The 26,376-nt window shown below is 40.0% G+C and overlaps 1 protein-coding gene across 1 annotated transcript; it reads right to left on the bottom strand.

The window, feature by feature from the left end:
- Nucleotides 1–1,529: 1,529 nt before the first annotated feature.
- SPATA19 (spermatogenesis associated 19) lies at nt 1,530–5,447 on the bottom strand. Its single transcript, XM_045556905.1, has 7 exons — nt 5,370–5,447; nt 5,139–5,195; nt 4,549–4,641; nt 4,298–4,389; nt 1,829–1,906; nt 1,634–1,699; nt 1,530–1,563 (listed from the first exon to the last, which is right to left on the bottom strand). Exons 1-7 carry the CDS (start codon nt 5,445–5,447, stop codon nt 1,530–1,532), a joined length of 498 nt encoding a protein of 165 aa, XP_045412861.1.
- Nucleotides 5,448–26,376: the final 20,929 nt, after the last annotated feature.

Here is a 26,376-nt window from a genome sequence, read left to right as displayed (position 1 = left end):
CTCTTTACTAGTGGTTCAGCAAGAAAATTCCAGCACTGCCACTGTCTTGGTGAAGGGCTCACGTGCTAGAGTCTCTCTGCCCAGGTCTGGTCATTCTTCAGGTCAAGCAGGAGATGGATGTTCTTCTGACATAGGCTGCTCCTTGGCCCTGAAGGACTTCAACCTGGGAGGCAGAGAAGTGCCCAGGGGACACGTCATGGAGCTGTGGTTGGCCAAAGGGCAGAGCTGATGATGACTCCCTCTAACCCTGCTGTTCTGCACACTCACAGAGCTCTGTCTGGAGAACAGAAAATCCCATGGAACAAAAAGGCAGTGGTGTATCAGCCAGCTGGGATTGAAGCCTGGGCCTCCTGCTTCCAACTCACAAGCCGCTGTGAACGGCTTGCCCTTCCAGAACCCCTGATCCCTCATCTCTAATAATAGTAGCACACACCTGACGTGGCACGTCTGTGTGCTAGACATCGTCACCCCCAAGACAACCCTCTGAAGCAGACACTCCACTGTAGATGAGGAAATGGAGGCACAGAGGCGTTAAGTAACCTGCCCATGGTGGAACCGGATGGGAACCCACTGTTTGCTCATGGACGTGGCTCAACCTCTGCCTTCTGTAGGATGGGCTTGAACGATGCCCTCCTCTTAAGATCGTTTTTGGTTCAAATGAGAAACCTTGACAAAGTGCCTTATGAGGAAGCTGACATACAGTAAGTGTTCAATCAATGCCAGCATTACATCCCCATGGCCTTCCTGTGAGCATCCCAAGGACGCTGTGTCTAAATCACGTCTTTAGCTTCCGCAATAGCCTGTGCAGCCGTTCCCTCTGGCAGGGGTGCAGTGGCTGCTTCCCGGATGGCAAATGCAGCCGTCTTGCCCTGCCGTTGGCCTTCCACCTCCCAGGACCTCATAGACAGCGATCATGTGACCACTGGGACCCAGCCCAAGCAAAGAGGCCCTGCGACCCAAAGTCACATCCCTACTAGGTGCAAGTCCAAAGCCTGTGTGGCATCAGTCCTGACTCTCTGATCTTGTGACTCAAGGTGAGGTTAGTAGACCAGCCGCAACGATGCCCAGGAACTTTTAGAAATGCAGAACTGCGGCCCCACCACCAGGTACCCAGCCTGAGATCCTAGAGCCACGAACAACGGAGAAGCAATGCTCTCTGACACCACAGTTAAGAGAGTCAGAGAGGCCAATCTGAAGCTTGGCTTCAAGTCCTTCCAAAAGCTTGGAAGGCATTGCAGGAGCCCGAGACAGCCGCCTTCTCCCCCACCCCCACTGCCCCAAGTGCAGGCCCCTCCCCAAAGGGAAAGGCAAGGCCTTCTTATCAAGTTCCCCACCCGAGCGCACCCTCCGCTGCCCAGGGTAACTGTGCTCTGCCCAGTTCCTCACCTGTCGGCTCTCTCACCTCTTGCTCTTAGCACTCGAAGGAAACTGTCATGCAGGGGTCCTGAGTTCCCTCACTTGTAATGTGGGATATGCTGCAGGGGACAGAGGGGAGGGGCGAGGTGGAGGGGTCTGCCTGCTAGCACAGGCTACCCACCACGCACCCAGACCACGGCCCAGGGGCTGGGGGAGCGGAGGTCGGGCTGGCCATGCTGGGCCGTGGCCACATCTGGGCCCAGGAGCAGAGTCCCACCAAGAGGCCCTCAGCCCAGAGCCCTCTGTGCCCCCCGGGGCAGGCACCACGGAGGCTGACACAGCCCTGCAACGCGGAGCACAGAGGACAGGACAGCAGCACAGGAACTGCTTGTCCCTGCTCTTGATGGTGGAACACCCCCACCCCACCTGCCCTCAGTTAGGAACACAAATCAGTGGGTCCCAAACAGCTTACCTTCTTCTCACCTGCTCTATTCGATCTCGCATGATGTCCTCCGTCATCTCACTTGGCACTTGGAAGATACGGGTACGGCTGCAAAACGCCATTCAAACCTTTGTTACTAGGCATAGTGAAATTGCTAGAGCTGGGGTCGCAGGAACAATAGCTCTGGCCCCATTACAATGAGCATGTGAGCTGGCCCCTCCCCCTTCTTGAGTCTTGAGCACAAAGCGTTGTCACCACCCAAGGACGCCAGAGCCGCCCAACAGTGCTGAGCAGGTGGCAGGGGGTCCTAAGGCAGCCGGGGACACAGAGGTTGCTGCCTTGACTGAAGTCAGGGGGTCAGTGGTCTTGAAAGATATGGAATGCACCCCTTCTGAATTCCTCCTCAACTTCACCACCACTATCTACAATCTGCGTTGGGCCACATCCACTATGTTTTAGAGATATTTCTAGAACTTTCTGTCGCAGGGAAGCCGAGGGTGCCTGGTGGCTGCTGTTCTATTTCATCACACTAGCTTTGCTGCCTCCCTCTGGTCCCCTTCCTGTCCTTTCCCACTCCTCCCCTCACGAGTGCTCCCCTCCATCCACTGAACACCCCGTTTCTGTGTCTGTTGAAACTGCCCTCTTTGGATAATGCCCCATTCTCAGTGCTCGGGGCCTTCATAGGTGACAACAGCACTGCTACCGCCACCAGGGACCCGCAGCCCACGAGGTGGGCTGTGCTCATGACTGTCACTGGGCAAGGAGGAGCCTGAGAGGGAGATAAAGGCAAAGGTGGCCTGAGAGGAGATGAAGAGCGCAGGGACTCCAGCAAAGGGAGTGCCCCGGGCAGGACGGTCGGGAAGGCCTCAGAGAAGGGCCCAGCACTGGGCCCTGGAGGGCACAGGGGACCAGCCAGGTGCGAGGTTCCTGCTCTCTGAGTGCTCCCTTTCCCCACCCTGGCTCCTGTTTCCCCAGTCCTGCCCCACTCAAGGGCCAGTCCGAGCAAACAGCCTGCTAGAACGCTTTCGAGTACCCCAGGTGTGACCTGGGCCCCCATCCTGTGTTCTCAGATATTCTTCATGGCTTCTCTAACATTTTCTTCAACTTTCACGGACCTTGCCCACCTGGGTAACTTTTAACCCTTTGAAATTGAGGACTATGTTGTATTTTCTCTCTCTGCCAAAGGGCCTAGCAAACACTGGGTAGCCAGCACACGTCTAACAAACAGATAAATATTCAGGGTGCTCCTAAAGGGGTATGCGTTCTCTGACTGTACACTTACTGAAACTAAAAGGGTGACACTAAAGCCAGTGGATTACGGGGAAAACAGGCAGAGCCAGTGGATTAAAAAAATCTCTGTAGAAAATCCAAGATAGAAAAATTATACGTAGATAACTGATGGCTGTAGCCTGGCTCAAAAGCTCAGCCCTGTTACAGTTACGCTAACAGCCAGGATTTTCAAAATACCGGAAGGTGATGTGTGTATTGTCCCGGCTAAGGAACGCAGCTTTAGAATTCCACAGTGCAACCAGGTCAGGCACAAAAAAGCCTGGATTACAATCAACGGCATTTATGATTTCAGAGGCCTCAGAAGATTTTCCATGCAAAACACTCAAGGCCCAGGAAGGCCTCAAATTCCACCATTCATTAGCTCTTCCTGTCATGTAATTGCTGTGTGTTTGGATCCTCCTAAAACACAGGTGCCATGAGAAGGGGCAGACACATGAAAACCCCATAAGGGGAACCAAAAGTGCACTTCCTGAGAAATAAAGCCTCCTCCACAGAAGACAGCAAAGCCCGCGATGGGGGCAGGGAAAGGGAGGGGAGAGTAGGGAGAGCAGAAGGTGACTTCGGGGCTCAGTGCCAGACCAGTCCAAGCCCCCTATCGGCTACTGGGAAGAGCTGGGTGATGCAGCCCAGAGGCCCCAGTGAACACGGGCACCGGAAAGGCGATAGGAAAGCCTACACTTTCCTAGCAGGAGGTGGCTCTGGCCCAGCTCCCCCACCTGAGCCCCTGTGTCTCAGAGCAGGAGAGGTGGTCCCTGGCAGGGCCAGTGTGGAGCACAGAACTCTAGCCTCAGGCTCCGGGAAACCTCCAGGCACCTCAGTTGTAGTTGAGGGCTTTGGCTTTTGCAATTTAAGAGCTTATTTTCTTTTAGCTCTTTAAAGTACAGCCACTTCTGAACAACTCAAGTGCAAAAATAACAGAAGTCTGAAATGTATTCAGAAGCATTTAAGACACGGAGAGCAAGCCCAGTTTTCCAACCCCTCGAGTCATTTCGAAATGTAGGAATGAGCTGGGCTTTCCAGATAGCAAGAACATTCCCTTAAGCACCCAAGGCAGTGCTGAGGCATTTCTCAGCCACAGGAGACAGCACAGCTAGGGAAGAGCGACTGTGGGTTCACGCTGGCCGCATCCGGACAGAGGGACTGGTGCCTTCTCCCACTCTCCCTCCCCTCCTCCCCGCGCCTTCGCTCAGGGCGAAGGGGATGCTTCACCTCCATCTGATGAACTGGATTCTTGTCCTCTCCTCCAGCACCTCCTGACTCTGGTTTGCTGACAGATCAGACTTTGAGAGATGGTGCTTCACCTAGGAAATCCAGGAGGGGCCCACCTGATTCTCACCCAGCACGGACCCCTGGCTGGGCTGCCACACGCCAGAGGCCCCCTGCCCAGAACCCTGCAGTGGGACCTCCCACCTCGGTCCTCTCTCCCAGCCCCCTCCCAGGACTGTCTCAAACTCTGTTACCGCATCTCTGGTCACATGTATGTCTTGGCCATGGGTGGGAGGAAGGTTGGTTGACATCTTCTCCTTTATGCCCTGGGCAGCCTCTTCCTCTGTCTGAAATGTGAGTGATTTTCCTCTGAAAGTATCACCGCATCTGATCCCAAGTCCTCTCTTCTCCTCTTCCTCCCCCCTTTCTCCTTCTCCATCACAACACACATACCTCATCTTCACACACGGGCACTCCACATCTCACTTTCCTGACCCAAGCTCCTCTACTGCGACTTTCCTGTGAAGTCCCAGGGACCTCCTTAAGTCCCTGGCCCTGTCCCAAGGTGTGAGATGCCCTCAAGCTGAAAATGATGCTGCTCCTTAATCCAGGATGCTTGAGAAGCAGGGCAGGGTTAGTGGTGACACTAACACATTTCTGCCCAGGACACGGGCCCCAGTGTCCTCTAGGATATTTAGATGGATGAGACTCAACTCAAGGCAGGGTATTTGACAATGAACTTGAGTTCCCAATTCTATGTAGAAGGGAGTCCCGATCCCCACACCCACTGAGACCAGCTCTGTAAAATTTTGAATACCCTGAGTCACAGAAGAATTTTACTCACTTTTTTCAACCAATGCTGTACTACAGATACAGCCTCGCTTTCCACAACATCAATGTCCTAGAAGAAATTGGTAAGCTGATAACCTCAGGAAACCCAGCAGCCCAGCTCCCCGTCCAGCCCGCTCTTGTTCCAAGGCAGAGGTTGTAAGGCCTCTCTGAAGGGCAGCAGGAGCACTGAGAGGATAGTAGAGATTAGAAGCAGTCCCACGTGGCTACCGCCGGCGCTGCTTACCGAGCTGGTTATTGGCGGGAAGGGGAGCCCCATGCCTTTCCGGGCGAGAATGTACACAATCCACGTTGTAATTATCATCTCTGGGCTTTCACCAGGCCTCCTTCTTGGCTCCCTCCTTCCATCGAAGCTGCCCAAGAACTCCTGTGGGACAGGGAGGGCATTGATGGGAGGTGCCCACCTGATTGGTTGACCAGTGGTGATGTGACAATGCCCTCCCTGCATCTCCAGGGCCAAGCAGAGATGGAAAAGAGAGGTCAGGAGGTTATTCCTTAGTGACAGTCATAGCTCAGAAATGGACAGATAAGGGGATGGGAGGTAGGGCCCGAGCAGGACACAAAGGGGGAGTTACCCAAACCACAGATAGAGAACATCAGGGTGGGAAGGTGGGGTGTTGATTTGATGACTGGTCACCCAGTCTTGAGCAATGCTAAAGCAAAAAGAGATTTCACAAATCAAAGAAACACATTTGTGGCAAAATGACCTGGGGCCCTCTGGACATTCTTTCAAAAACAATGCCACAGGTATCCCTACTCTTATCTTTATATATTAGGGGGGGAAGATATTGCTGTCCACCCAAAAAACATCAAAGATGGGGGTCAAAATTCTCAACAAGGATGTCTTTTTATTTGGAATCACTTTGTCTACACAAGTGATTCAAATCATTAAAACATAATCCAAACAGTAAGAGGTTAATAGGGTCAGAAGTGAAAGTGCCATTTCTTTAAAGGTTGTTTCCTGATTATTCTATTAGGTTATTAAGTATAAAATGCCCGACATCCTTAAGTACTAAGTTTGACTGTTGATAATCTCTGACATTTCACTTTGACACTTCTTGTTTTATTTTTATTGTGAAAGTACATCCTTAGTCTTTCAAAACATGTTTTGGCTTGTGATTATCTTTCAGATTTTTTTAGAGCAATTTTTGTGAAGCCATGGATAAGTCAAAAATTTGTGTTATTTTCAAATATGAGTTCTGTCATGAAACCAATTCAGCACAGACAGCTTGAAATATCAACAAAGTGTTTGCGAAGGATGTGGCTAATGAATGCACAGTGCATGGATGGTTTGAAAAGTTCCATTCTGGTGATTTTAATCTTGAAAATGAGCCACGTGGGCAACCTGAGACCAAGGTGGATAATGATGAGCTGAAAGCTGTAGTGGAAGTAAAACCATCTCAACCTAAGCGTGAATTAGTAGCAAGGTTTGATGTTACTATTCCAACAATATTGGACCATCTGAGACAAATCAGCAAGGTAAAGAAGCTTCATAGTTGGGTGCCACATAAATTAAACAAGCATCAGAAGAGATATCATCTCAAAGCTTGCCTTTCTTTGCTGTCACGACATAAAGGTGAACCATTTCTACACCATACTGTTACATGTGATGAAAAATGGATTCTTTTTGACATTCACAAGCATTCAGCACAATAGTGGATAAAGATGAAGTCCCAAAACACAGTTAAAAACTGAATATTCATCAAAAAAAGCTAACGTCATTTGTTTGGTGGTGTAGGGCTGGTATTATCCACTACAGCTTCATGAAACCTGGTCAGTCGATTATAGAGAATGTCTACTGCAATCAATTGGATGAAATGATGAGGATGCTTGTGATTAAGCAGCCAAGATTGGTCCATAGAGACAGGCCAATCCTCTTGCAAGACAACGTTCAACCACATGTCCCACAAACAAAGCTGCTCAAACTACAGAGGCTGGACTTGGAAACTCTCTGTCATCCACCATATTCACCAGAACTTGCACCAACTGCTACCACTCCTTCCAGGCTTTGGACCACTCCTTGCAAGGAAAAATGTTCAATTCTCAACAAGCTGTGGAAAATGCCTTTTGTGATCTCATTGTCACTTGCTCTCCAGGTTTCTTTGCTACTGGCATAAAAAAGCTACCATTAGATGACAAAACTGTGTTGATAGTTTGGGGGCATACTTTGATTAATTGTACTGCTTCTTGTTTGAGACATAATAAACTACACTTTAATTCGAAATTGGACATTTTATGTTTAATGACCTAATATATCAATTCACCCATGGTGAGCTGCCTTGAGGGAAGGACAGTCACATGGAAATGGGAAGGGGGTCATGTTACCACTTTGGAGTTGAGGGCAAAAAATCAACAGGGGCTCCGATGGCCACTGTTCCCATCAAGAACCTCTACCAGAAAACTGAAAGAAGTTCACAGTATCTTAAAGGACCCTAAGCAGATGTTCAGCTGTTCTCAGAAGTAGTTGTACCTCAACCCTGAGACTATTCTCAAAGTCTCGGAAACCAGGACCATAATAATGTCTCTACCACTAGCTTGTTATGTACCCTTGACCTAATCAGTCGTCTCTCTGGTGTGAGTTTCTTTGTCTTAAAATGAAAGGCATAAAATAGCATCTCTAGTTTTATTCTAGCTCCGTTTTCCCATTCTCATTCGTCTCAGGACTGCAGAAAACCTTTTATCACTCTCCCCGATTCCCCTAACATAATCGCTACGTGTCGTCACTCTCAACAAACCACCTCAATTTAACATCTTCCCCGTGTTGGCAGCATAGGCCAGGGCTCGGCTCTGCTCCGGATCGAACCTCCAGATCAGAAAGGTTTATTTCCCACTCTGAGAGCAACTCTTCACAGCAGCTGTGCTTCACATGGGGACTCGGAGACCCAGGATGGTCCGTCCTGTCACCACCATTCTCAGGGTGTGACCGCCACGACTGCCCGAGCAGGGGAAGAGAGCACACGGGGGAACCAAGTCGGCCCTTCTGCGCTGCAGCCCAGAGGCTGCTACTTCATCCTTAAAGGCTTTGGACCAGTACTAGTCATATGGCCCCAACCCAACTCCAAGGGAGACCGGAAATTGTAAAACAGCAAGTGACATTACTTGTCAACATCTCTGTTTCTGCTACTATCCCCTAAAAATTGTTTTTGACCTTATTGATATAAATTTATTCTTTGAATATTTAAAACAATGTGATTCAAAAATCAAAACTGAGGCAGGCATGGGGGCTCACACGTGTAATCCCAGTGACTCACGAGGCTGAGGCAGGAGGATCCCAGGAGTTCAAGACCAGCCTGGGCAACAGAGAGAGACCCCCATCTCTAAAAGAAGCTAAACTACATGAAAAGATATATTCAGGTGAGTGCCATCTCCTCTATCCCTTCAACTCTGTTCTAACTCACTTGAAAAGTAAAATTTTCATTAGCTTCTGGGCTATACATCTTGTGTTTATGTTGCCAAAATGAAGCCAAGATATAAATTCTAGTCTCACTTTTGTATTACTATATCAAAATGCATACAGTAAAATGTACAAATATATGTACAGCTCAGAAACATTTTTATGCATACACACACACCTGCTTAACTACTGCCCAGATAAAGATATATAACATTTTTTAATACCTAAGCAGATCCCCAGTGAATACTCTATGGTTACCACAAAGGTAACCAGCATTTTTACTTCTATCACCACAGATAAGTTTTGTCTAGAAATATATACTATGTACTCTTTTCTCTCTGGCATCCTTCGCTGAACATTTTATTGTTGCATGACAGTGTAGTTTGTTATTATTTCATTTCTGGATAGTATTTCATTGTATTACTATAACACAAATTATTTATTAAATTTACTATTGATGGACATTTGGATTAGGTCTGGATTGATGCTTTTTAAAATAATGCTGCTATGAACATTTTTGTACTGCACCTATTTTTGGTTGACATAAGCACTGATTTCTAAGTATATAACAAGGATTGGAGTTGTTAGGTTATAGGCATTACAAATATCTAGCTTTAGTATATACAAAAGAGTACTACAAAGCAGTTGTGCTAATCTATTGCTCATAAGCAAAATGAAAATAACAGTTGCTCCATGTTTTTGTCAACACTTGGTATTGTCATTCCTTTATATTTAGCCAGTCTGTTGGAGGTATAGTGGTGATTAATAATAGTTTAATTTGCATTTAACTGATAATTAATTTATAGCATTATGCATATTTTTATTTGCCTATTGGCCCCTTTGGATATTCTTTTTTGTGAAGTGCCTCTTCAAGTCTTGTGCCCTTTTATTAAATTATAAGTCTTTTTCTTATTGATTTGTTGGACTTATTTATGTATTGTGGATGTGGTCCTTTATCAAGTATGTGTTTTATAGCTATTTTATCCCAAGCCACAACTTTCCTTTTTACTCTTTTAGTATTATCTTTTGAGGAACAAAAACTCTTAATTTTTAAAGTCAGTTTTATGGAGATATAATTAAATAACATAAAATTCACCCATCATAATGTATAATTAAATGATTTGTAATAAATTCAGAGAATTATGCAACCGTCACAACAATCCAATTTTAGGACATTTTCCTTACCTCAAAAATGTCTGTCATGTCCATTTGCAGTCAGTCCCTTTTTCCAATCCCAGTCTCACCATCCACTTTCTATTTCTATAGATTTGCTTCTTCTGAATGTTTCGTGCAAATGCAATTACACCATATTGTATCTGGCTTATTTCACTAAGCATAATGTTTTTGAGGGTCACCTACATTGTTGCATGTAACAATAATTCATTCCTTTTTGTTGCAGAGTAGTAGTCCATTGCATGGATATACCACATTTTGTTTATTCATTCACCAATTGATGAGCATTTAGATGGTTTCCACTTTTTTGGCTATTAAAAATAACACTGAGATGAACATTTGAAAAAAATTATTATGTGGACGTATATTTCATTTCTCTTGGGCAGATTCCTAGGAGTGGATTGGGTAACTTTATGCTTAACATTTTTAACAGCTTTATTGAAACATAATTCACATTCCATAAAATTCACCCATTTAACACATTGACTGCCACACTAGAAAAAAAAAATTTCCTTGGGGCCATGGTGTTTTATTACAAAAATAGAATAAAAACTTCAAAAACAAAATGATCCTTTCTAGTTTAGTGAAAAATTTGTTATTTTTTATTGTTTTCTGTGCATGGATTATATGCAATGAAATTGTAAATATTAAATGTAACAATAACAGCACCAACAAGTAAGATTTTCACGAACCAACTGCAGTCCCCAGGCTCAAAACTAGTGTGAGTTAAATACAACTCCCATGGCAGTTAATGTGTTAAAGTGTACAATTCAATAGTTTTTAGTATATTCACAGAGATGTGCAACCATCAACTCAGTCCAATTTTATATTTTTTACTCTTTTTTTAATTTGTATAAATTTATGAAGTACAAGTGTGATGCTGTTACATGCACAGACTGTGTAGTGGTAAAATCAGGGCTTTTAGGATATCCATCACCAAAATAAGGTACATTATTTAATTTCTCATCATGCACTCCCCTCTCACCCTCTCTCCCTTCTAAGTCTCCATTGTCTGTCATTCCATACCCTATATCCATATGTACACATTATTTAGCTCCCACTTATAAGTGGGAGCAAGTGAAGTGGTATTTGTCTTTCTGTGTCTGATTTGTTTCACTTGAGATAATAGCTTCCGGTTGCATCCATGCTGCTGGAAAAGACATGACTCCATTCTTTATTATGACTGAATACTATTCCATTGTGTATATATACCACATTTTCTTTATCTAGTCATCCCTTGATAGACACTTAGGTTGATTCCATATCTTTGCCGATGTGGATAATGCTGCAGTGACATACAGGTACAGTTATCTTTTTGATATAATGATTTCTTTGGGGGGGGGTAGATACCCAGTAGTGAGATTGCTGGTTGGAATGGTAGTTCTATTTTTAATTCTTTCAGAAATCTCCATACTGTTTTCCTTAGAGGTTGTACTAATTTACATTCCCACCAACAGTGTATGAGAGTACCCTTTTCTCTGCATCCTTGCCAATGTCTATCATTTTTGCCTTTTTAGTAATAACCATTCTGACTACTATAAGATGATATCTCATGGTTTTAATTTGTATTTCTCCAATGATCAGTGATGCTGAGCATTTATTCATATGCCTGTTGGCCATTTGTATGTCTTCTTTTGAAAAATGTTTATTCATGTCCTTTGCCCACTTTTCAATGGGATTATTTTGTTTTTTATTGTTGAGTTTTGAGTTCCTTTAAGTTCTGATTATTAGTCCCCTGTCAAATGCATAGTTTGCAAATATTTTCTCCCATTCTGCAAGTTGTCTGTTCACTCTGTTGATTATGTCTTTTGCTGTGCAGAAGCTTTTTAGTATAATTAAGTTCCTTTTGTCTATTTTCATTTTTGTTGCCTGTGCTTTTGAGGTCTTAGTCATGAATTCTTTGCCTGATCCAATTTTAGAATATTTTTTGTCACCTATAAAAAGTAACCTTGTGCCCATTAGCAGTCAGTCCCCATTTCCCCCAGCCTGTCCCCCAGCCTGCCCCTCAGCCCCAGGCAACCGTTAATCTACTTTCTGTCTCTAGAAATTTGCTTATTCTGGACATTTTGTTCAGATAGAATCACAACATCTGGTCTTTTGTGACTAGCTTCTTTAACTTAAGATGGTGTTTTTGAGGGTCATCCAGATTGTAGCATATATCAATAATTCATTCTTTTTTATTACAGAGTAGTATCCCACAGTATGGATGTACCATATTTTGTTTATCCAGTTGATGAATATTTGCACTGTCTGTTATGTTTTGGTATGAATAATGCTGCTAAGAACATTTGTGTATGGGGTTTTGTGTGGGCATATGTTTCCATTTCTCTTGGGTTTATATCTAGCAGTAGAATTGGTAAGTTATATGGTCACCCTGTGTTTAACATTTTGAGGAACTGTCAAAATGTTTTTTAAATGGCTCCACCATTTTACTCTCCCATCATCAATGTATGAGGATTCCAATTTCTCCACATTCTTCCAGCACTGTTATTATCTGTCATTTTGAGTTCAGCCATCCTAATGAATATGAAGTGGTATTACTTTATAGTTTTGATTTGTATCTCTCCAGTGCTTAATGATGCTGAGCATATTTTCCTGTGCTTATTAGCCATTTGTATACCTTCTTTGGAGAAATATCTATTCAAATCCTTTGCCATTTTATAACTGGATTATTTGTCTTTTTATTTCAGAGTTGTAAGAATTCTTTATATATTCTGTGTACAAGTGTCTTATCAGATACATGATTAGCAAATATTTTCTTCCATTGTGTGGGCTGTCTTTTCACTTTCTTAATGGTGTCAGTTGAAGCACAAAAGTTTTGAATTTTGATAAAGTCTGATTTCTCTATTTTTGTTTTCATTGTTTGTAGTTTTGGTGTTGTATTTAAGAAACCATTGCCTATCCCATGATCATAAAGATTCACTCCTATGTTTCTTCTAAGAGTTTAATAGGTGTAGCTCTTATGTTTATGTATATGATTCATTTTGAGTTAATTTTTATGAATAGTGTGAGGTAGAAGATCCAACTTCATTTTTTTGCATGTGGATATGCAGTTGTCCTGGTACCATTTATTGAAAAAAATATTTTTTCTCCATTGAATTGTCTTGGCACCCTTGTAAAAAATCAATTAACCATAAGCATAAGGTTTATTTCTGGATTGTTAATTGAACTTTGTGTCTATCCCTATGCAAGCATCACACTGTCTTCATTACTGTAGCTTTGTAGTATGTTCTGATATTGGGAAGGGTAAGTCCTAAAACAATCAGTCAATTCTGGCATTTTAATGGGGACTGCATTGAATTTGTTGACCAATTTGGAGAGTATTTTCATCGTGACAATATTAAGTCTTCTATCCATATACTTGGAGTGTCTTTCTACTTATTTGGACCGTAAATTATTTTCAACAAAGTTTTGTAGTTTCAGTGTACAAGTCTTGCACTTTGTTTATTATTCTTAAGTATGCCTTCCTTTTAGATGCTGTTGTAAATGGAATTCTCTTAATTACATTTTTGGATTTTTCATTGCTAATGTATAGAAGTATAGTGCATTTTTGAATAACGACCTTGTATCCTACAGCTTTGCTAAATTCATTTATTGTATTAGTTTCTAAATGGTTTCCTTAGAATTTTCTACACACAAGATCAGGTCATCTGCAAATAGAGATAATTTTCCTTCCTCCTTTCCAATCTGAATGCCTTTCATTTATTTTTCTTGCCTAATTGTCCTGGCTATGCATTGTTAATTAGAACTGGAGAGAGTAAACATCCTTTTCTTGCTTCCTGATTTTAAGGGAAAAGCCTGGTCTTTCACCATTAAATATAGTGTTAGATAAGATTTTTTTGTGGATGCCTTTTATCAGGTTGAGAAAGTTCACATTTTATTACTAGTTTTTTTAGTGTTTTAGTCATCAAAAAGCATTGGATTTTGTCAAATGCTTTATCTGCATTTATTGAGGTTATCATGTACTTTTTGTCTTTTATTCTATTAATGTCATGTGTTACATTAGTTTTTGACTTTCATATTTAAACCAACCCCTGGGATAATCCCACTAGCGATAGTGTATAATTCTTTTTATGTGTACTGAATTCAGTTTGCTGGTATTTTATTGAGCATTTTTATATCTATAAGAAATATTGGTCAATAGTTTTGTTTTCTTGTGATATCCTTGTCTGGTTTTGATATTAAGGTAATATTGCACTTATAGAATGAATTGGGATATATTCCATCCTCTTCTACATTTTGGAAGTTTGTAAAATAATTGGTGTAGTTCTTCTTTAAATATTTGGTGTATATTTAACTTTTTAATAAATGTCAAATTTTTTTCTGTAGCATTTTACATTCTCACCAGCAATGTGTGAAGGTTCAAGTTTCTCAATATCCTCATTACATTTGCATTGTCTGTTTTATCATGGCCTTCTTGTTGAGGTGTGAAGAGTATGTCATCTGTCTTAATTTGCGCTTTTATGATAGCTTATAATGTTGATAATCTGATTATGTGTTTATTAGCTATATATATACACACACACATATATACATATATATATCTTAGTTTGTATAATATCCAAATCTTTTTTAAAAAATTAGGGTGTCTTCATTAAGTATTAAGAGTTATATATATACACTGAATGCAAGTCCTTTATCTAATATGTGATTTACAAGTACTTTCTCCCAATCTGTGGCTTGTCTTTTCACTTTCTTAGTGTTACATTTTGAAAGCAAAAGGTTTTAATTTTGATGAAGTCAAATTTTTTTTCCTCTTATGGAATATGTTTTTGGCATCATATGTAAGAACTCTTTGCTCAATCCAAGGTCATCAAGAATGTTTGCTATTTTCTTCTAAGGGTTTTATAATTTTATCTCTTACAATTAGGTATATGATTCAGTTTGAGTTGTTTTTGTGTGTATGGTATGACTAAGGACCTGAATACATCTTTTTGCACATAAACATATAATTATACCAGCCCCATTTGTTGAAAAGACTGTCTTTTGCCCCCACTGAATTGCCTTGGCACCTTTGTTAAAAATTAAATTGATCATAAGAGTTTATTTCTTTCTGCCTCTCAATTTCGTTCCATTGACCTATATGCTTATTTTTATACCATCATCACATTGTCTTGATAATTATACCTTTGTAGTAAGCTTTGAGATCAGGTAGTGTGACTCCTTGTCTTTTATTCAAAACTTTTCTAGCTATTTTAAATTCTTTCCATTTACACACAAATTTTAGAATTATCGTTGCTAATTTCTACCAAAAAATAAAAAGCTTGATGGAATTTTGATAGGCATAGATAAATTAACCTAAGTTATCTAATTTGTTGGTAGTATTATAAGCTGTTCATAGTGTTCCCACAGAATCTTTTTAAAATCTATAGATTTGGTAGTGATGTCTTATCTTTCAGTCCTAATTTTGGTAATTTATTATGTTCTCTACTTTTTCCTGCTCTTCCTAGCTAAAGGTTTGTTAAATTTCTTTAATCTTCTCAAAGACCACCTTTCGTTTACATTGAAATTTCCTATTTTTTCCCTCTGTTACTTTTCTGGTTTCTATTTCTTTGGGGATTTTCCCCCTTTCCTTTTGTTTTTTTTTTTTTTTTTTTTTTTTTTTTTTTTTTTTTTTTTGAGACAGAGTCTCACTTTGTTGCCCGGGCTAGAGTGAGTGCCGTGGCATCAGCCTAGCTCACAGCAACCTCAGACTCCTGGGCTTAAGCGATCCTACTGCCTCAGCCTCCCAAGTAGCTGGGACTACAGGCATGAGCCACCATGCCCGGCTAATTTTTTTGTATATATATTTTTAGTTGGCCAGATAATTTCTTTCTATTTTTTTAGTAGAGACGGGGTCTCACTCTTGCTCAGGCTGGTCTCGAACTCCTGACCTCGAGCGATCCACCCGCCTCGGCCTCCCAGAGCTAGGATTACAGGCGTGAGCCACCGCGCCCGGCCCCCCCTTTCCTTTTGATTGCTTGGGTGTACTTTACTCAGTTTACTAAGGTGAAAGTTTAGATTATTAATTTGAGATCTTTCTTTTTTTCTAATATGGGCGTTTAGATATAAAATCCCTCTAAACATAGAGTTAGTTGTATTCTATAAATTGTATATTCATATGAATTCAATTCAAAATATGTTCTAATTTCCTTTGTGACTTATTTTACCTGCAGAAGTACCCCCTTATCCACAGGGCTTATATTCCAAGACCTCCAGTGAATGCCTGAAACAGCTGATAGTACAGAACCCAGTTCCTGCCAATCAGAACACGTTTCTTGTCCTTCCACCCACAAATTTAATGCCTTTTCCATCTTACCTAAACACTTATCATCCACACATTTTGGCTGTAGCTTTTGTGGTTTGAGATGTCACAGCAAAACTAGTGTGAATTTCATTTTCTTTTTCACAATTTCCCAAATAGAAGATTCATTCTCACCATAGATCTTAACAACTTCAGCATATAATTTTTTTTTCTTTCCTTACTAAGTCCAGAATGTTTACCTTTTCACTTAAAGGAAGAATTTTATGGCTTCTGTCAATCCAAATTGCCAGCCTCCCTACTCTTGTGCCATGGGGCCATTATTATGTAAAATAATGACATGAATACAAGCACTGTGATACCTTGACAGCGAATAACCAAGACAGCTGCTGAGGGACTAGTAGGTGGATGGTGTATACAGCATAGGTACATTGAACAAAGAGATAGTTCACGTCCTGGGCAGGACAGAGCAGGATGGTGCGAGATTTCATCACGCTATTCAAAATGACTTACAATTTGAAACTTATAAATTGTTTATTTCTAGAATTTTCTATGTATGCTGTTTAACTTACAAATATTTGGGGATTTCCCAAATTTCTCCCCATTGTGTTGATTTCTAATTTAATTCTTTTGTATCCAGAGAACATACTTTTTTATTCCGATTCTTTTAAATATATTGAGATTAGTTTTATGACATAGCATATGACCCATCTTAGAGAAGATTTCAAGTGTACTTACAAAGAGTGTGTTTTCTGCTGCCGTTGGTTGAAGTGTTCTCTCACTATCAGATCAAGTTGGTCAATAGTGTTATTCAAATCTTCTATAAGTTTGATGGTTTTCTGTCTACTTTTTCTATCAATTACTGGGAGTAAGTGTTTAGTTTCTAACTTGAACCATTTAGTTCTCCTTCCAATTCTGTCAGTTATTGCTTCATATGTTTGGGGGCTCTCTTGCTTCATGCATAGATATTTATAATTGTTATGTCTTCCTGGTGAATTAACACTTTTATTATTATGAAATGTCCTTCTTTGTCTCTAGTAATATTTCTTATCTTAAAGTCTACTTTACTATTAATGTAGCAATTCCAGCTCTCTTGTGGCTGCTATTTGCATGGCATATACTTTTCACTCTTTTATTCTTAAACTCTTGTGTCTTTGAATCTAAAATATGTCTCTTACAGACAGCATAGAGTAGGATCCTCTTTTTTCATCAAGTCTAACAATCTCTGCCTTTTGATTGAAGCATTTAGTCTATTCACATATAATGCTAATATTGATATGGTTGAATTTACATTTGTCATGTTACTATTTATTTTCTATATACCTCATGTGATTTTTGTTCCTGTGTTCCTCATTTATTGTTTTATTTTGTGTCAAATAGGTAATTTTTAGTGTAGCATTTAATTCCTCTTGACTTTATAAACTGTATTTGTGTAATTTTCTTGGTGGTAGGTCTAAGGATTATAATATGCATCTTAATTAATCACAGTCTACTCCAAATTAATACTAACCTAATTCTGGGAAACTTTGCTTTGGTGTATCTCCATCTCCTCCACTTCTATTTGCAATTGTCATATGTATTAAACCTATACATGTTGCAAACCCAGTAATACAAGGTTGTAAACCCAGTAATACAAGGTTATAATCATTGCATTGTGCATTCTTATATCTTTATAAGAAATTAAGAGAAGTGAAAAAATGCATATACATATTTACATAGATTTATTTTTACTATTTTTAACTGTGGTAAAATGCACCTAACATAAAATTTATCATCTTAACCATTTTTAAGTGTACAGGTCACTGTTATTAATGCATGTCAACAGAAAAGAAGCCAAACTCTGTAAAATAATTTAAAGAGATTTATTCTGAGCCAAATTTGAGGACCATGGCCCGGAGCCATGCCCAAGAAGCCTTGAGCAAGTGGACTTGCTATGGTTGGGTTACAGTTTGGTTTTATACATTTCAGGGAGACAGGGATTGCAGGCAGGTCATAAATCAATATGTGGAAGGCATACATTGGTTCCGCCAGAAAAGGTGGGACATCTCAAACCAAGGGGGGGTGGGGCTTACAGCTTATAGGTGGGTTTAAAGACTCTTTGACTTATAATCGGTTAAAGAAATGAAGCTTTGTCTAAAGGCATAGAGTTTTAAATTAACACAAGGAAGTCTGTTAATCTGAGACAAGCTACCAGCCATATATTTGTTGTGTAAATTGAGGACCTGCAGGTTTGTCTTTATAGCCTTAGGCCTGATAATGAGTTAGAAAGGATGTCTCCAAGAAGGGAAGGAGGGGCATGATGAGGCATGTCTGACTTCCCTTTCATGGCCAGCAACTCACTTTTAGGGTATCCCCTTGGCCAGGAGGGGGTCCATTCAATCAGCTGGAGGGGGTGAAGAGCCTTAAGATTTTATTTTATTAATAGTTCACATGCACAATCACATCGTTGTGCAGCTGCTGTCGTTGTCCATCTCCAGAACTCTTTTTATTTTGCAAAACTGAAACTCTCCACCCATTAAACAGTAACTCCCAGTTCTGCCTATCCTCAACCTGTGATAGCCACAATTTTACCTCCCATCACTCTGAGTGTGACTATAGGTACCTTAAATTATATAAGTAAAATCATACAGTATTTGTCTTTTTGTGACTGACATTTCATTCAGTGTAATATCTTCAAGGTTCATCCATGTTGTAACATATTTCAGAATTTCTTTCCATTTTTAAGTCTGTATTATATTTTATTGTATATACAACGTATTGTTTACCCATTTATCCATCATAGACACTTGGGTTGCTTCTACCTGTTGGTTTTGTGAATAATGCTGCTATGAACATTAATTGTACATATATCTCTTCAAGACCCTGCTTTCAATTCTTTTGCATATATACCCAGAAGTAGAATTTCTGGGTCATATGGTAAATGCATGCATTTTTAGTTTTTTGAGGAACTGCCATAGTGTTTTCCATAGCAGCTGCACCATTTTACACTCCTATCAACAGTGTACAAGAGTTACAATTTCTCCACATTCTCATAAACACTTAACTATTTTCTGTTTTTAAAAAATACATATATATAGTACTCACCCTAATAGGTATGAGGTAGTATTTCATTGTGGTTTTGATATGCATTTCACTAATAATTAGTGATATTATCTTTTTTATGTGTTTATTATCCATTTGCATATCTTCTTTGGAGAAATATCTCTTCAAATTCTTTGCGCATTTTTTAATCAAGTCACTTAGAGTTTTTTACTATTGCTGTTGTTGAGTTGCAAGAGTTCTTTATATAGTCTAGATACTAATCTCTTACCAGATATATGATTTACAAATATCTTGGTTGCTTTTTCACTCTGTTGATACTGTTCTTTGATGCACAGGGTTTTGAGTTTTGACGTAATCTGATTTATTTATTTTTCTTCCTGTTTCTAGCTTTTGGTGTCATATCCAAAAAATCATTGCCAGATCCAATGTCATGCAGATTTCCCTCATGTTTTCTCCTAAGAGTTTTATAGTTTTAGCTCCTACATTTAGATCTGTGATACATTTTGAGTTAATTTCTTTATATAGTCTAAGGTAAGGGTCAACTTCATTCTTTTGCATATATAATAGATACCCAGTTTTTCCAACACCATTTGTTTAAAAGACTGTTTTTTCCATTGAATAATCTTAGGACCCTTTACAAAAATCATTTCACCATATATATATGAGGGATTATTTCTGGGCCATCTATTCTTTTCCATTGGTCTGTGTGGCTGTTTTTATGCCAATACCACGCTGTTTTGATGACTATAGCTTTGTCATAAGTTTGAAACCAGAAAGGTGAGACCTCCAACTTTATTCTTCTTTTTCAAGATTGTTTTGCTTATTTGGAGATCCTTGAAATTCCATATAAATTTTAGGATGGATTTTTCCATTTCTGCAAAAACAAAAATACACCATTGGACTTTGATAGAGATTACACTGAATCTGTGGGTCACTTTGGGTAGTATGGACATCTTAATCATATTAAGTACTCTGATCCATGAATGCAAGATGTCTTTCCATTCATATGTGCCTTCTTTAATTTCTTTCACACTGTTTTTGCCTGCTTGGTTAAGTTTATTCTTAAGTATTTTTTTCTGTTATTGTAAAAAGAATTGTAGCATTAATATCCTTTTCTGGTAATCATTGTTAGTGTATAGAAATGCAACTGATCTTACATGTTGCTTTCGTATCCTACAACTTTGCTGAATTTATTAATTCTGAGAGGTGATTTTTTTTTTTTTTTTGAGGCAGAGTCCTGCTCTGTCACCCTGGCTAGAGTGCCATGGCGTCAGCCTAGCTCACAGCAACCTCAAACTCCTGGGCTCAAGCAATCCTTCTGCCTCAGCCTCCCAAGTAGCTGGGACTATAGGCATGTGCCACCATGCCTGGCTAAGTTTTTCTATACATTTTTAGTTGTCCAGCTGATTAATTTCTTTCTATTTTTTAGTAGAGATGGGGTCTCACTCTGGCTCAGGCTGGTTTCGAACTCCTGAGCTCAAACGATCTGCCCGCCTCGGCCTCCCAGAGTGCTAGGATTACAGGAGTGAGCCACAAGCACCTGGCCTCTGAGAGGTGATTTTTATGTGTGAAATTGTCAGGGTTTTCTACATATAAGATCATGTCATCTGTGATCAGAGATAATTTTACTCCTGCCTTTCCAATTTGGATGCCTTTTTTTCCTTGCCTAATTGCAATGGCTAGGACTTCCAGTACTATATTGAATGGAAGTGGCAAAAGCAGGCATCTTTGTCTTGCTCCTGATATTAGTGGAAAAGCTTTTCATTCAGTGTGATGTTTGCTGGGAGCTCTTTACATATGGTCTTTATTATGTTGAGGTAGTTTTCTTCCATTTCTGGTTTGTTGAGTATTTTTATCATAAAAAAGGTACTGAATTTTGTCTAATGTTTTTTCTGCATCAATTGAGACGATGATGTGGGTTTTTTTTCCTTCATTCTGTTAATGTGACATATTACAGTGATTGGTTTTTGTATGCTGAAACATCCTTGCATTCCAGGAATAAATCCCACTTGTCATGGTATATAATCTTATTAGTATGAAATTGAATTTGGTTCGCTACATTTTGTTGAGGATTTTTGTCTCAATATTCATAAGGGACACTGTTCTCTAGGTTTATTTTCATGTTATGTCTTTGGCTCTAGTATCAGGGAATGGTAACTTAAAAGAATGAATTTGGAAATATTCCCTCCTCTTCAATTTTTTGAAAGAGTTTGAGGAGAATTGGTGTTAATTCTTTAAATATGTGGTAGAATTCATCAGTGAAGCTATCCAGTCCTGGGCTTTTCATTGTTGGGAGGTTTTGGATTATTGACTCAATCTCTTTAATAATTATAAGTCTGGTCAGATTTTCTAATTCTTCTTGATTCGGTCTTGGTAGGTTGTGTGTTTCTAGGAATTTGTCCATTTCATCTAGATTATCCAATCTGTTGATGTACAATTGTTCATAATACTCTCATAATCCTGTTTATTTTTATATTAATAAAATTGGTCATAATGTCCTCTTATTTATAATTGTAGTTATTTGAGTTCTCTTTTTTCTATGTCAGTCTAGCTAAAGGTTTGTCAGTTTTGTTGATCTTTTCTAAGAACCTACTTTTGATTTTGTTGATTATCTTTATTATTTTTCTATTCTGTTTTATCTCTGTTCTAATCTTTATTGTTTACTTCCTTCTACTACCTTTGTGTTTAGCTCTTCTTTTTCTCATTCCTTAAGGTATAAATTTAATGTGTTGATTTGAGATCTTTGTTCTTTTTATATAAACATTTGAAGTCATAAATTTCCATCTCAGCACCATTTTCACTGCATTCCATAAATTTTGGTATATTGTGTTTTCATTTCCATTTCTTTCAATTATTTTCTAATTTTCCTTGTGATTTCCTCTTGGCCCATTTGTTATTCAAGAATATGTTATTTAGCTTCCACATATTTGTGGATTTTCCAGCTTTCCTTCTGCTATTGATATCTAGTTTTATTTCACTGTGATCAGAAAACATATTTTGTATGATTTCAATTTTTCTAGATGTATTAATATTTGTTTTGTGGCCTAACACATGGTCTATCCTGGAGGGTGTTCCATGTGCGCTTGTGGAGGAAATTGTGTGTTCAGCTGTTGTTAGATGGAATGTTCCATATGTGTCTGTTAGGTCCAATTGGCTTTTGGTGTTGTCAAGTCCTCCCTTTTCTTATTAATCTTCTACCTAGTTGTTTACATAGAATTCTCTGTTTACCCACTCATTTGCCATTCCCAGTGCTCTTTCTCTATGTGGACTTGAGTCACTATAAAGTATCACCTCCTTTCAGTCCACAGAAATTTTCTTAATGTTTCTTACAAGGCAAGCAAGATAGCAACAAATTTTCTCAATTGTTATTTATTTGGAAATATCTTTAGGTCCCTTTTTTTAAGGATAGCTTTGCTGAATTTAAAATTCTTGCTTGGCTGTTGTTTTCTTTCATCACTTACAATACGTCATTTTCTGCTTTCTGGCCTTCATTGTGTCTGATGAACAGGTTTTAACTGTATTGTTGCTCCCTGTGTATGATAAATCATTTTCTCTCCTTGTGATCATTAATTTTATGTGTCAACTTGGCTAAGCTGTGGTTGCCAGTTGTTTGGTCAACCACTAGTCTAGATGTTGCTGTGAAGATTTTCTTTACATGTAATTAACATTTACAATCAGTGGACTTTAAGTAGATTACTTTCTATTATGTGGGTGGGCTTTACCCAATCAGTTAAATGTTTTAAAGCAAAGACTAATGTTCCTCAAAGAAGAGTGAATTCTGCCTCAAGGATGCAACTTAGAAACTCTGCCTAGGTATCCAACCTGCTGGCCTGCCCTGCAGATACTGGACTCAGCAGCCCCCAGAATTACATGACCTAATTCCTTAAAATAAATAGTTAGCTCTTTCTCTACACATATGTAGAAAGATAAGTTAGATATTGATATACATATGTAGATGAAGATGTAGACATAGATACAGATTCTAGTGATATGTCATTGTTTCTGTTTCTCCAGAGGAGCCTGAATAATACACATTTTGGTACTAAGAGTGGCTCTAGAAAAACAGAATCTTAAGGATGAGTTATCTGAATTGGTTCTGGGGTTTCTGGAATTGGTTCTCCAGTAGGAAATACAGCATTGGTAGTTCCTGACATGAAGTGGCAATAGAGACATGCAAAATATAACTATGGGCTATCCCTAATCAAATACTAACGAGGCAGGATTCTGGGTCACCGTGTACACTCATGTGCTGCATAATGACATTTCGGTTAATAACAGACTGCACATACTATGGTGTTCCCATAAGATTATAATACTGTATTTTTACTGTACCTTGTCTATGTGTAGGTATGGTTAGATACACAAATATCCACCATCACGTTACAGTTGCCTACAGTATTCAGTACAGTAACACGCTGTACAGGTTTGTAGTCTTGGAGCAAGAGAAACCCATATCTCCTCCAGCCACAGAGCTGAAATTGCTGAAAACCAAACCCAGAGTCTCATCCTGTGAGTAGCTGAATTACTTAAAACAGAATTGAGTTCCCAACTGTCTTAGTCCATTCAGGCTGTTGTAAAAAAAAATACCTTAGAGTCTACGGCTTAGACTTTAGATTTATTAAAAACAGAAATTTATTTCGCAGTTCTGGAGGCCTAGAATTCCAAGATCAAGGCACTGGCAGAATCAGTGTCAGGTGAGGACCCACTCCCCTGCTGTGTCCTCAGGTGGTGGAAGGGCAGGCATCTCCTTTCGTCCTCTTTTATAAGGGCACTCATCCCACTCATGAGGGTGGATCCCTAGTGACTTAATCACTTCCAAAAGGCCCTTCCTCTTAATGCTATCACATTGGGATTAAGTTCCAACATACAAATTCTGGAGGGACACCAACATCCCAACTGTAGCAACAACCTTGCAGGACGTCTGCTGTTACAGTGAAGGCACTGACTGGGAAGTTCTGGGATCCTGAAACTGGAATTGGGACATACAGAAGTATCCTCATGAGGGCAGGGACACCGAAACCCTAAATTATTCTATTGTTATTTTATTTTATTTTTATTTCAGGATATTATGGGGGTACAAACATTTTGATTACGAGTTGTTTTTGTACAGTTTGAATCAAAGTTATAAGTGTGCCCACCACCTGAATAGAGTGCACTGTACCCCTTAGGTGTGAATTTACGCATCCCCTCCTCTCGCCTCCCCCCTGCTTGATTTCTGTTGAGTTTTACGACCATACATACCCATGAGTGTTGAAAAGTTCATTCCAATTTAATAGTGAGTACATGTGGTGTTTGTTTTTCCATTCTTGTGATACTTCACCTAGAAGGATGGTCTCCAGTTCCATCCAGGTTGTTACAGAAGGTATTAGTTCACCATTTCTTTTTATGGCTGCATAGTACTCCATGGTATACATACACCACATTTTATTAATCCACCCATGTATTGATGACCACTGAGGTTGTTTCCACATCTTTGCAATTGTGAATTGTGCCACTATAAACAGTCAAGTGCAAGTGTCTTTTTTATAAAATGCCTTTTTTTACTTTGGGTAAATACCCAGTAGTGGGATTGTTGGATCCAATGGTAGATCTACTTTTAGTTCTTTGAGGTATCTCCATACTACTTTCCATAGAGGTTGTACTAGTTTGCAGTCCCATCAACAGTGTATAAGGATTCCTGTCTCTCCACATCCATGCCAGCATTTGTAATTTGGGGCCTTTTTGATAAAAGGTTTTGATAAAACCCATTCTCACTGGAGTTAAGTGATATCTCATTGTGGTTTTGATTTGCATTTCCCTGATAATTAGAGATGTTGAGCATTTTTACCTATGTTTGTTGGCCATTAGTCTGTCTTCTTTTGAAAAGTTTCTGTTCCTGTCTTTTGTCCACTTTTTAATGAGGTTGTTTGATGTTTTCTTGCTGATTTGGTTGAGTTCTTTGTAGATTCTGGTTATTAGCCCTTTATCAGATGTGTAGCATGTGAATATTTTCTCCCATTCTGTAGGTTGTGTATTCACTCTATTTATTGCTTCCTTGGCTGTGCAGAAGCTTTTTAATTTAATTAGGTCCCATTTATTTATTTTTGCTGTTGCTGAGATCGCCTTTGGGGTCTTCCTCATAAATTCTTTGCCTAGGCTAATGTCTGTAAGAGATTTTCCAACTGCTTCTTCTAGAATTCTTATAGTTTCATGCCTTACGTTAAACCCTAAGTTCTTCTGGGTCTCTTCCACCCCTGTCTGAGATTAACCCTGCTTTGCCTGGACAAACTGTGACTGGCTTTCCAAGTTGTTTGCCTTCTAAGACACTGCTGATTCTCCTCGGGCCCCTCCCCCACTGCTCCTCTTTGCTTCTCGGCCTGTAAGTACGTTCACATCCCAGCAGCCCCTAAAAGGTGAGGTACAAAGTGTGGCCAGTATGGAGGTGAGCTGCATTCCAAAACTACAACATGATTTTTCAAATTTATACAGATATTTGGGGAATAGGTGTGGGAAAGGATGTTAACTGGCTGGAGGAGCACTGCAGGGGACAGTGTCTAAGAACGTAGGGATACTGGAATGTTGACGTGGATTTATTGCTTGAAACGTGCTCTCCTGCCCTGAAAGCTTCCAGAGAGCTAACCTTTCACCACAACTGTGAGAAATAGACTTGTGAGGGGAGACTCAGTGTCCTTGAAGTGCTCTGTGGTCACTCTTCTCTGTGGGTCAGAAATTACAGAGGAAACTGCTGCCACTGAATTGGGAAACCCAAATGAAATGAGGATAATTGGAACCTGGGATGGCAGGGCCCAAGCGGTGTAGTTAATGCAATGAACAGCAAAGTCAAAGCAGCACTAGGAATAGTCTGACTCACAGAGACCTGTGGTGTCAGCTGGTGGTCCACGGTGGCCCCAGAAGAGAAATAGATGAGCAGTCTACTAAATTATTACTTGATTTGTACAAGTGGAAAAGTTCTAGGTCAAATGAAGAGAAGTCTAACTTTACTGATGAAAACAGAGTCCCAGCCCCTTAGTCAAGTCCCAGACTTGAGCCAACGTGCAGACCCAGAGCCCCGTGCACTCAAGAGAGGCAGGATCCCTGCATGCAGCCAAAAATGCATACTGTGAATTTTTCTCCCTGCCTTCCCCGAAAGGAAACTGTAGCTCTTTACCAGGGTTAAAGGCATTGGGGGAGAGAAAATAGACTTTTCAGGGATTACTGGACACTGATTCTGAACTAAGCCTAAGAGACCCAAAAAGCCACTATGGTATACAGGTTAGTGTAGGGGCTTATGGAGGTCAGGTGATTAATAAAGTTTTAGCTCAGATCTGTCTCACAGTGGATACAGTTGGGTCCCTGGACCCATTCTGTGATTACTTCTCCAGCTCCAGAATGTATAATTAGAAT

This window comes from Lemur catta, chromosome 7 (assembly GCF_020740605.2).
Source record: "Lemur catta isolate mLemCat1 chromosome 7, mLemCat1.pri, whole genome shotgun sequence".
NCBI classification, from domain to species: Eukaryota; Metazoa; Chordata; class Mammalia; order Primates; family Lemuridae; genus Lemur; species Lemur catta.
The sequence above is the reverse complement of the archived record's forward strand: the minus strand, read 5'-3'. Positions and strand labels throughout refer to the sequence as shown.